Here is a 12,443-nt window from a genome sequence, read left to right on the forward strand (position 1 = left end):
ACAGCAATGTGCTTAGGTCAGATCTGTCATTATTCCAATTACACTCACTCTGGTCTTATAAGCATGTCCTGTTGATTTCACTACTGATGGCACTTTCATAGCTATTGACTTTTTAAATGTTCTGGTAGTTCAGCTACAATATTGTGGGAAATAGTAATTTCTGTAACAATACAATAGTAATAACTAACAGTACAGAAACCTTTTTCGGGGGAGAAAAGAATTGATAAAGGGAAAGGATAAAAAGATAGACTTTTTTTTTTTTTTATGCGTGTACCGTCAAATTGGATCTGACTGGTACAGGAGGCGATTGTTCCTCCTTCTTCAGCAGAGCATCTGGTGGATTTGAACTCCGCACTTCTGGGATTACATTGCAGTTTCCTGCCACTAGGCCACCAGAGCTCGCCAAAAGATAGACTTTTTGGTTACTAATAATGTTGTAATTTAATGTAGATAGGTTTTACAAAGTAATTTTCTTCTTAATATTTATACAAGATCTAATATATTTAAGCAATTGGTCATTCTACCACAAATTGTTTATTCAAAAATTAAAACGGATAATCAATAGCTATGAGGATTCGGTATGTTCTGGTACAAGAGGAGGTCCAGAGAGCGGTGACATCAATCCTAGTGACGCCCTTGCCTAGCAGGTGACCTCAGGTTGGGGTCCTCCTGCCAGAAGCAACAAGTCGTTGGAGGGCGGGGCGAGGCGCGGGGCTGAGTACCCGCGGCCGCCGCCAGAGGGCAGCCGGGGAGCGCGGGCGGCCTGGGCCGAACCCCCAGGTAAGTCGGCCTCAAGTGGGGCCGCCCCCCCTTGTCGCGGCCCAGTCTCTGAGGGCTCAGAAGTGCGCCTAGCTCCGCAGTGGGGGCCGGCGGGGGTGCGCCAGGGGCCCCGGAGCTCCGAGTGGGATCTGGGCAGCTCTCGGGACACACGGTGGGGGTGACCCCGGGGGCCGGCGGGGCGCGGGCCGGGCCTGGAGCCGAGCTCCTCTCCGGGCCGCTCCCCACGCTGCTTTCGCGGAGCCAGAGGCTCGACGCACCCCGGCCAGGACAGCGCCCCTGGGCCTGGTCACCCCGGAACTGTTCGCACTCTTGTCCTCCCTGCAGCCTGGCTGGAGGCACTCGGGGGAGTCCATGGGGACGCCCCGAGTTAGGGGGCGGCAGAGAGTGAGGCGGGGGGCCGGTGGGGGCGGGGCGGGAGAGTTGCGAGGCGGCGGACGGCAGGCGGCGCCGGAGGGAGCGTCCGCGCCCGCGCCCGGGAGTCAACAAGTGCGGCGGGAGGACCCGGGGCTCGCGGCCGCCAGGGGGCGCCCGGCCCTCCGCAGTTGGCCTCTCCCCCCCGCCCCCCCCCCGTGTGGGTCCCACGCTGTCGAGGATTGGGCGGGCGCTGGGGTGCTCCTGGGTCCTGCGTATTTGGGCCTTCGCCCCTGGTTAGGTGGTCAGAGGTGCCTTCCAGAGGTGTGTGGGCCTGGGGGCGACATTTCTGCCTAGATCACCTTAGCGCAGCCTCAGGTCCGCCTCCACCTGTTCCTCGCAGTCAGCCCCGCCTCTGGTTTTCCCGGGTTTGGGGACAAATGCGTGAACGGATCCAGGCCGCCTCACCTGCCTGCAGGATGAAGGCCCTGGGCTCACAGTGGGGTCACCACAACCTACGCGGTTGGTGCCTTGGCCTTTCCTGGGCTGCTGAGGGGCCCTGCTGGAAGACGTAGGGCTTTGCCCCCGGTCTTGCTGCTCCGTGGGTTGAACGATCTGATTCTCCACCGAGTGAGCCCTCACACCCCCAGGGTTGCTCTGGGGAGAGATGGGAGCCTGGAAGTGAAAACCCCAGCCCTCGGGGGATCAGAGAGAGGGGAATAAATGATGAGTGTCACCCTCCATCTGTGCAGCCGCTGGGCTTTCAAAGGAGCCACTCAGTGTCGCTTCGCCTTTGATCCTCCCAGCAGTGTGAGGGCAGGGGGACACAGGGGAGCGTCCTTGGGGACCCTGGTAAGGACATTGGCAAAGCCATGCCTGCGCCGTGAGTCTTCACCCTCTCCCCACCCCCACCTCGGAGACACTGGCCCCTCACTGGTTTCCAGGCCCCTCCACCGCCTCCCTCTGACAACCGCTTGGCCTCCCGGCTCTTGGGAGGGGAGGAGTGGAAAATGCATCGGAGACGTAAGCTTCGTTTCCTTTTCTCTCTCGCTGTCACATTTTCCCAACAAGTGCTCTGCACCTGCTGCCTTCCTTCCGCTCCAAGCCCCCCTCCTTAATCCTCCGCAGCCTGGCTGCTGGCCCCGCCACTCCGCTGAAAACTGCTTTCTTGAAAGTCGTCTTGTTTCCAAACGCTGCTCCTTTGGCGGCTGCCCGCCTTCTGCCCGGAAGGCGGATCCTCCGAGCACCTGTTCTCCTTGCAGCCCTCACTGTGTACTTTCTGGGGCTCTCCTCTCTCCTGGGAGCTCTTGGGCCAGGATGATTGGAGGGTCAACTCTACCCTAGAGGTGCCTCGGAAGAAAAGTGCGGCAGTCTATTTTCCCAAACCAGCCATTGACACACACACACACCCCCACCCCGCCCCCAGCACAGGTCTGTGTGAACCCATGAGCATGACGTACGTTAGAGTCAACTGGAGAGTTACTGCATTTGTTTCCTTTCTCCTGACTCTGGGCTTGTTTTCTCCATTGCTCTTTCTCCTTCCCTCTCTTAACTAGAACTATAATTGAGATTTTTCTTGTCCCTGTTCCCTTTCTCTGTATATCCCCCAAACCTGGCACACTCTAGGGACTCATCAAGGAAATCTTCATCATCATCATAATCATCAGTTGCCATTGAGTTACTTTTGATTTCTGGTGACCCTTTTGTGTCAAAGAAGAACAGTGCTCCATAAGGTTTTCCGTGGTTGTTTGGATTTTTTTTTTAAAACAGATCGCCAGGCCTTTCTTCTGAGGTGTCTATGGATGGATTCAAGCCAAGCTTTTGACTCTCAGTCAAGCATGTTAAATATTGTCATCATCCATTGTCTTCTCCAGTCACACCTCCCTGCCATCCTTCACGGTCCAGTTCAAACCCTGCTTCCCTCCTGGACCATTCCATTCTGTCCGAATTTCCCTTCATCTGCACTCCTGCTGTGCATATTGATGGATTGATTACGGTTGGTGTCATGAAATTTAATACCTTGTTCTCTGCCATTAACTTTTGATTGGCTTATGGGTATGAGCTATGCTTTTCCAGCTCCTAATAATGGCAGCCCTTCACTGAGTGGTCTGTATGAGGTGAGCGGTGTGCTAACCACTCTGTTTCATCCCCACTGTGCCTGGAGAAGGCAGCATTGTGGTGATTGTGTTCATTTTACCCCTAAAGACACAGCTCAGAGAAGCTTAGGGACCTGCCTCACTCACACAGTGGTGCCCTCCTGCGTGAGGCTGGGATTGGCACTCAAGTCTGCTTGACTCCTCAGACCATTGTTAGATGGTTAGACTTACTGTTTGTCCAGGAAAGCACATCTTCTGTGTTCCCATGGCACCTGGCCCAGGTGTGCAGGAAGTACTGATTGCTTGGGACTCCAGTGGACACCAGGAACTCTTTGTGACAAAACAGGTGGTTAATGGGAGAACCAGTGACTCAGGGCGGCTGTGGCATCCACCCTGGGAGCCTTTGAAGCAGACTGTTTCTGTGTCTGCTGTTGCTTTGAGTCAAATTGGTGGAACCAAGAACCCTCTAAGGGCTTTTGGGTCATTGCTATCCCTAAAGGTACTTTAAAATGCATTTTTTTGGGGGTAAACAAAATCCCAGCCCCTCTGAACAGTCAGCCTTGGAACTAGTTTCTTTAGGAGATGTCCTTCCCTCCTCTCGGCAGGTCACTGTCATATGAAAATGAGTGCCTGCTGTGAAATACAGTTGCCGTGGCAACCAGTAGTGTGAGGCCCTGAGTCTCTGCTCCTAGGTCTCTGCACTGCAAGCTTTGAGGGGCTTTTTCCATCTTTGTCGCCTGGAAAAAAAAAAGAGAGAGAGAGAGAGAGAGAATAACAGCAACACTGTTCTTCACTCTCTTTTTGCATAGATTAGGGGGAAAAAAAGATTTTTCAGGGAACAATTTCTGGACATTACTGGTGACTTGGCACCTTGCCTCTGGTCTGCTGTCACACCATTAATAATGACTCTGAAACAGCGACCCTGGTCAAGGCCACATTTTGAGTGAAGTCCACTGTCCCCTGGGTGAAAGGACAGTGGCAGCGGCTGCTGTGCATTCTGGATGTCTGGGGAGGGGCTGGGGGCAGAACAGCCACAGGGTGGTCTGGGGAGGGTTCTGGAGAGAGGTGGGAAGGCCAGTCTGCAGTTGTGTCTCTTCCTCATTATGCACAGATAATCCTGGCACGGGCTTCCCCAAGGAGAGTGCCTTGGGGGCACTGTCAAAGACAAGGTCCCTCTGGCAATAATCAGAAGCTGTGTTGAATGTTTATTCTATGCAGACACCGCACTCTTTATTTAATCTGCATCCAAATGAAGGGAGAAGGACAGCTGTTCTCCCTGTTTTACAAGTAACGAAGCCTGACGCACAGAGAGGATTAGGGCTTGCCCAAAAACACACAGCCAGTAAATGGTACAGTGGGGATTGGTCTTAGGAGATGTGACCCTTGTGGCCAATATCTTGACTGGATGACATGTGTGTAGATAGTGAAAGAACTACATTTAAAGGCTGAACCAGGTGACTTTCTCAAGACTTGGGGATTAAAGCAGTGACTTTCAACTTTTCATATGATGGACAAGAGGGCTCTGGGAAGTTTGAGCGATTTGTGCTCTATTATTAACCTAACGGTTGGCTGATGAAACCTACCCCGTGGTCCTGAGGGGAAAAAGCCAGGCCATCTGCTTTTCTAAAGATTACAGTCAAGAAAATCCCGTGTTCTACTCTATAACACATGGAATTGCTATGAGTCAGAATTGACAGCATCAGAATGTGATGATAGACAAAGGCTGCAGTGAAGAGGGAATGCATTAGAATGTTCACAGCAGCAGGGTTTATAATAAATCAACAACAACAATAATAATAATGCCTAGACATCATCCATCTGCAGTAAAAAGGAGAAAGGAATTAGGAATATCCATACATTAGAGCTCTCACTATTCAGGGAGCTCTGGTGGCCTTGTGACAAGAACCTGTGCTGCGATCCCAATCCGAAAGGCACGTGGTTTGAGTCCATGAGCTTCTCCCTGGGAGAAGGATGGGCAGTCTCCTCTCATGCGATTAACTGCCTCTGAAAACGCACCAGAAGGTCAGCTATTGGTTGGTTCCAACTGGATGGTACACAATAACAACAGAGCACTATACATACAGCAGTGAGAATGAGCAGTCTACAACAGCACATAACATGGGTGAATCACACAAACTGGAGTATAAGGTGCCAGACTCAGAGGAGCACATCTTCTGCTCCCATTTATAAAATGCACAAAAGAGGCAGAAGGAATTTCATGTCTGAGAAGGCAGAGTAGGAGGCTCGGAGAGGGACAAGGTGGGATGCTTGTTTCTTGGTCTCGTGCAGGTCGCACAGGTGTGCTCCTACTGCTTGAATACACTGACTTTAATATATGCATCTATGTGTGTATGTGAGACTATTATGCTTTTATAAAATGGACTCATACAAGGGAAAAAAGCAGCAGTGACCCTCAGCCCAGGAATTAAATGCAGTCGCACACCCCCCCATGAAGGCACACTTTTCCTTTCACTGCACCTGGGAGCTTAGATTTCTGGAGACAGGTAAGAGGTAACCAACACCCTGGCTCATGGAGCAAGGTCAGGGTCAGCTCTGGCTTCTTCCTATCCTCTTTGATTGTACCAGTTTTGGGGAGCACTTGCCCAGCCAGAAGGTTTAGCTGAGCCCCTGAAGTGTCCTGTTCCTCCGGGCTGGGATGCTTTGGAAGGTAAGCGAGGTGATGTGTTTCTGCGGCTCTGGGAGATTCTGGCTGGACTGGAGAGATGGTGGGTTTTACTGGTGCTGCAGCCCTTGGCATAGACATCACCGCTCTGTCAGTGAGGAACTAACTGTCTGCACAGCAGCAGCAGCAGCTCAAGGACTGCGCCAGCCTGTGGAGTGAGCACAGACACAGGGAAGGCAGCTCCGTTCACATGGCAGTTCCGTGCTGCTAAAAATATCGGAGCACCTTATGTAAGCACGCAGCTACGTGCTTGCACCTTATGTAAAAGCACCCATTACACCATAGACAGGTAATCAGTTGCGTGTTGCGATGACTTTGACAGGCGTCATTACAATGTTGTTGGTGGCAGCTGGGCTCATACCTAATTTCTGAGTGGGCGCACATTCCTCTTTGGGCCAAGCCACCCAGGGTTGCTGCTAGAATCCGTACAGTTTCATCTTTCCTCCCTCATGCTCATCATACTGCCATGCTCATCTGCATCCTCTAACTCACAGGGACCAGCATCTTGGTGAGCAGGGGCCTTTCTCATTCAGTAACTAGTAGCAGAAGGAGCATATGGCCTGGGCTTGGCTGCTGCCAATGATAGGCTGTCTTCCTCATTGCTAGCTGATGATTGCTAGTAAGGAAGGTGTGCCTGATTCAGCCCGTGGTCTTTCCAGTCGCTTTCTCTGCATCCGAGAGCTAGACAGTTAATAAGGCTGACAGAAGAAGTGATGCCTTTGAGTTGTGGGGCTGGAGAACAGTACTGAGTATCCCATGGACTGCCCAGAGGACTGATATATCTTGGCAGTCTGAGGGCTCCTTGGAGACAAGGATGTGAAACTTTGTCTCTCATTCTTTGGACATTTTGCTAGGAGAGACTTTTAGGAAGGGATATTATGCTTGAAAAGGTGGAGGGTCAGCAAAAGATAGGAAGATCCCCGATGGCATGGATTGAACCCAGCAATGGGTTCAAGTGTATCAGCACAGCTTTTCCCCCCTAGGCTACCAGAGCTCCCTGGGTTCACGTGTATCAGAAATGATGGTAATGGCACAGGATAGGACAGGATTCAGGTCTGTTGTTTATAGGATTGCTCTGAGTTGTACTCATCTTGATGACACCTGACAAAAACAACAACAATGAAGAATACTGAAGGCACAGAGTCAAGACAGAATACTCAAACCCAAAGCCAAGACAGTGGCAGTTGAGTTGATTGATTCTGGCTCATGGTGACCCCATGTGTGCAGAGTGAAAACTTTGTTGCACAGCGTTTTTGTTATCATCACCAGACTTTTCTTCTTTAGTGATGCTGGATCGGTTCGAACTGCCAACCATTAGGTTAGGAGGTGTGCATAAGCTGTCTATGCCATTCAGGAGCCTTAAATAATATGGAGAAGGATTTGTTTTCAGTAGATACTCCCTTCATATGCACTCATATAATACAGGATCTCTTTAATTTTGTTCTAGTATACGTTATATTCTCCAAGGCCCTCTTTGGTTTAACTGTACAATTGTGTTTTAAATTCTTGAAAGGAAAAGTGTATCTTTTTTAGATGAAAAACATTACCTAGAGACTATAATGTTAAAGAGTACCTCTGGGAGATGGCTTTTTAACATTGAGAATGTGCTAATGCAGTTGAGTTGTTCACTTTAAAATGATATATTTTTTTTTTAAAAAAAGAAAGCCAGCAAGTCTAAACACCTTGATGTAGAAATCTCTTCATCCATCTCTGCATTATGGATGGGCTGTGACAAGGATTACACTGTTTCAGGAGAACCCTCAGTCAGTGGACTGACACAGCGGCTGTAGCAATGGGCTCAATCATAGCAACAATTGTGAGGATGACACAGAACTGGACAGTGTTTCCTTCCTCTGTAATGAGTCATTGTGAGTCAATTGAGTGATACCTAACAACAACCACCACCTTTGTGTAGAAATTCTTTCTTCTTTTGAGCTGCAAACAGCCTCTTTTTCCATCTGTGTCCAAGTCTGTCTCCATGGAGCCATTGTAGATAAGCTTTCCCATAACCTTTTCAACCTATATGCAGAACAGATTATCCGGGAGGCTGGGCTCTATGAGGAGAAATGTGGAGTCAAGATTGGTGGACGATTTATCAACAACCTGCGTTATGCGGATGACACAACCCTGCTTGCTGAAACTGAAGAGGACCTGAAGCGCCTGCTGCAGAGTGTCAAGGACTGCAGCCTACAATATGGATTGAGGCTCAATGTCAAGAAGACAAAGATTCTCACCACTGGACCAGTTGGCAGTATCAGGATGGATGGTGAAGAGATTGAGATTGTACACAGCTTTAGTTTGCTTGGCTCCATAGTCAACAGTCTTGGCACCAGCAGCCAGGAAATTAAAAGGCGCATTGCCATGGGAAAGTCTGCTGTTAGGGACCTCTCCAAAGTACTGAAGAGCAATGGTGTCTCTCTGGAGACTAAGGTGCGTCTGATACAGGCTATCACTTGTTATGCATCAGGGAGTTGGACAATGACTAGGGAGGATAGAAGGAGAATTGATGCCTTTGAGCTGTGGTGCTGGAGAAGAGTATTGAGAATACCATGGACTGCTAGGAAAACAAACAGATTTGTCCTGGAAAGGGTTAAACCTGGTGGCTCCTTGGAGGCAAGGATTCTGAGGCTCCGTCTAACATACTTTGCACATGTTGTGAGGAGAGACCGGTCCTTGGAGAGGGACATCATGCTTGGGAGGGTGGAGGGACAGCGTAGGAGAGGAAGGCCCTCTATGAGGTGGATTGATTCAGTGACTGGGATAATTGGGATGGGAGTGTCAGAGACAGTGCGATTGGCACAGGACAGAGCAGAGTTTAGGGCTGTTGTACATAGGGTCGCTATGAGTCTCAAGTGACTCGATGGCACATAACAACAACAACAACAACAATTGTTATGGGGCAGGATTTACATACGGCTTCTGCCTGACTTCTCTGGAGAGATCTCTGCACTGACCCAGCGGTTCCTTAGAGACTCTGTAGACGGAACATAGACCACACACCTAGATGCAGTGCTTATGCTCACGGACTCTGTCCTTGGTTAGTCAAGCTCTGATTCATCTCTGATCTTCCTAAGGCCCTAAGCTGACCCTCTGTGCCATGCTTGACCATGGTAACACGTCTTCATCTTTTTGAATTATGAAAGTAATTCATGTGTACTGAGGACGTTTTAGGAAGTAAACACACAAAAGAAACAAAAAACCAGGGACCCCAGCCTCCAGAAACACCATAACCAGTTTCTGTGACATCGACTGTGGCTCATGGTGACCTCAGCTGTGTCAGGGTACAACTGTGCTCCATTGAGGTTTTTTGGGAGAGGGTGTCCCCATCAGTGAACTTTTTTCCACAAATGGTATTGTCTAGAACATGCATAGCAAAGCATACACCAGTTCATCAGCTTGTACTATTATTATTGTTGTTATGGCCTGTCAAGTTAGAACCAATCCATAGCTGACCCTCCACTGCTTTTAAGAGACAGTGAATCACATGGGAGCAGATTATCCATCTTTTTTCCTGCGGAGCTGCTGGTGGATTCGAACCACATGCCTTTGTGTTGGTAGCACAGCTTCTTACCACTAGGCCACTGGAGCTAAGTGACGTTGGTTTCATTCTCCAACTTGTGTAACTGTTATTACTCATCTTTGCTGAATTAATCCTCCTTCATTACATAAACTAACTACACCCTAAGATTCCTATCCAGTCTTTTGAGTTGCTCTTTTCAATTTTATCTCATATAGATAATACTTAAAAGACCATAATGCTTAAGGCAATCCTTTTTACTAGCCAAGCTAAAAACTATTGTGAGATTTTAAGATTTCAGGCTTTTTTAAAAAATAAGATTTTAAAATTATATCAGGGCAATAGTTTGTAGGCTTTATCTACACCCTGATTCCTGGAAGTAGGGGTCAAGAGAATATGAAATTCAGTTCTGAAATTATTTCTCCCTTTTGATCAGGATTCTCTGGGACATTAATCCAAATGTTCCATAATGGTAGCTGGCCAACATTTAGTTCTGGTCTCATGTTATTCACAGAAGCCACACAGTTCCATATCTTCCCCTTCTACCCTGACTCTTTCCACTCCCCTCCTTGCTCCAGATCAATTGTTGTGCCTTGGATGGCTGCTAGCAAGCTTTTATAGCCCCAGGCAGTGAGCACACAGGTAGAGCAGAAGCACTAGACATGTTAGTGGGTCAATTAACTGGGATGTCTCTTGAATCCAGGACCTGAAAGAAACCAAATCCCATGAGGTGTTTGGTGATACATAAGCAACCTCAGAAGCAACTTTTTGGAGTCACTGTTGTACATATATTTATCACATAGATTTTGCCAATTCAACTATTTACAGGCAAACAACTTATTGACAGCAATTATGATAGTTGACTGTGCAACCCTGCCCTTAATCAGTGTCATTTCCCCATCACTGCTAACATCTTTCCTTGCTTCCCACCCCTAGTAATCATGAAGAGACTTTAGTCTCTATGATTTTGCCTCTTCTTGCCTCATAGAATTCTTTTTCATGGCTGCTTTTTTGGAAGTAAATTGCCAGACCTTTCTTCTGGAGTAACCCTGGGTGGACTTGAACCTCCAACCTTTCTGTTGCCAACTGTTACACCTGTGGATTCCAGTCTCCAGAGAGAACCATTGATTAAAGTTGGCAATTTCAGATCTTATTACAGAAACTATTTTATACCTTGCCTTTTATTTAACTATGCATGTGGCTGTTGACTGACATGTACATGACACATTCCCCTCCCTAAACCCCAGTTTGGTGTTTGCTCTTCCTTTTGTTTTGGGGGTTGTTTTGTTTGTGTGTTGTTTTTTTTTTCTGTCAGGAACTGAGCATCACAGAATGAGTTTATTTCTGCTCTAAATGAGTTCAATATCACATACACCTTTCACTGAGTGATTTTATGGGTCGCAGCCAACACAGAACTGCCTTAGGAAATCGTTGGCCTCAGCGCGTCTGTTTCAAGGAGGAGCCACATTACATGCGTCCACTGCTGAATCCTTTCCTCCAGTCCATCTTCCCCTTAATGACTTGAAGATCAGCCCCCTTAGGGACTGTGGTGTGCGCGTTCTTCATGAACTTTTCTTGGACTTTATCCTGTCCCTTTTTCACGGAGATGTCTAGCTGGAGTAAGAGCACAGAGTTCAGCACCTCCTGATACCAGGCACAGTAGGTGGAGCTCATGCACTCTCAGTTTGGCTTCGTTCATGTCTCCGCTGAAGATGGGTTTCACTGAGGTGTGGGCCACCCAGGGACCTGCCTAAGACTGCCCGCCATGAGCCTGCTCTTCCTTTTGTTTTGATGAGGAAAATCTGCTGTCAGGGACCTCCCCAGAGTGCTGAAGTTGGAAAGTGTCGGTCTAGAGACCAAGATGTGCCTGATCCAGGCTATGGTCTTTGTAATTACTTGCTATGCATCTGAGAGCTGGAAATGACTAGGGTGGAACAGAAAAAGAATTGATATCTTAGAATTGGGGTGCTGGAGAAGAGTCTTGAACATACATGGACTGTTGAGAGAACAGGTCTGTCATAGAGAAAGTGAAATGAATTTTCTCCTTGGAGGCAAGGATTTTGAAGCTCCATCTCATATATTTTGGACTAGTCCTTAAAGAAAGACATCATGCTTGGAAGGGTGGCAGGTCAGTGCAGGAGAGCAAGACCCTAGATGAGATGGATTGATACAGTAACTGGGGCAATGGGGTAGGTATGTCAGAGACAATGATATGGGCTCAGGACAGGACAGGATTCAGTGCATGGAGTCGCTGTGAGTTGCAGTCGGCTCAACATAAAACAACAACAAATATAGATGTTTTTCATGCTTATGTGGTTAAATCCATCAGTCCTTGCATTTTATGATTTTTCCTTTGCTTTTGGGTCTGAAAGGTCTCCTCTACCCAAGATCATTCTTTTTTTTTTTAAATCTTTTACATTAGTTTGCATACACAATGCATATACAATGTTTTTGCCACTTTCCTTTGTTGATATTGTGTTTCATAGTTATTCCAATACATTGTATTTTATCAAATCACTCAATCCTAATCACTATGCCCACCATTACCCTGTCTTTTAAAGTCCCTACTGAATCGTTCCCATTTCTTTTTCTTCCCCACTCCACCCACCAAATTTTGAGACCCCCATGATTTCCCCTCTGCCCTTACCCCTCTGTTCCCACTCCTTTCCCCCTCCTTGGATCCCTATACACATTTTACTACTTATCCTTCTGTTTTTACAATAATGGTCTTACGCAGTGTTTGTCCTTATGAGACTGGGTTCATGCAGCATAATGTTCTCCATCTCACCCAAGTTGTGTAGTAGTTTTTTAAATTATTGTTACTGAGTGCTGTGTAGTATTCCATCTGGTGATTGTACCACAGTTTCTCAATCTGTGGTTAAACGTTTGAACTGTTGCCATATCCTTGCAATTATGAATAACGCTGCTATGAGCACTGGTGTACAAATCTCCATTTGTGTCTCAGTTCTAATTTCCTTGGGGTATATTCCTAACAGTGGAGTAGCTGGCTCATATG

The 12,443-nt window shown here is 47.9% G+C and overlaps 1 protein-coding gene across 1 annotated transcript; it reads right to left on the minus strand.

The window, feature by feature from the left end:
• Nucleotides 1-624: 624 nt before the first annotated feature.
• LOC102860124 (basic proline-rich protein-like) lies at nt 625-11,101 on the minus strand. The gene is made up of 2 exons (XM_006891086.1): nt 10,899-11,101; nt 625-1,402 (listed from the first exon to the last, which is right to left on the minus strand). The coding sequence occupies exons 1-2, from the start codon at nt 11,099-11,101 to the stop codon at nt 625-627; spliced, it is 981 nt and encodes a 326-aa protein (XP_006891148.1).
• Nucleotides 11,102-12,443: the final 1,342 nt, after the last annotated feature.

The sequence above is a fragment of the Elephantulus edwardii genome, unplaced genomic scaffold, assembly GCF_000299155.1.
Source record: "Elephantulus edwardii isolate Elephantulus edwardi_28Jun2011 unplaced genomic scaffold, EleEdw1.0 scaffold00094, whole genome shotgun sequence".
Lineage (NCBI taxonomy): Eukaryota > Metazoa > Chordata > Mammalia > Macroscelidea > Macroscelididae > Elephantulus > Elephantulus edwardii.

Bases quoted from the DNA above. Each gene is read 5' to 3' on its own strand.
- LOC102860124 (XM_006891086.1), bottom strand. From the start codon at position 11,101: ATGAGCTCCACCTACTGTGCCTGGTATCAGGAGGTGCTGAACTCTGTG. The intron at 1,403-10,898 runs GTAATGTGGCTC...CCAAATACGCAG, and splicing joins GGATTCAGCAGTGGACGCAT to GACCCAGGAGCACCCCAGCG.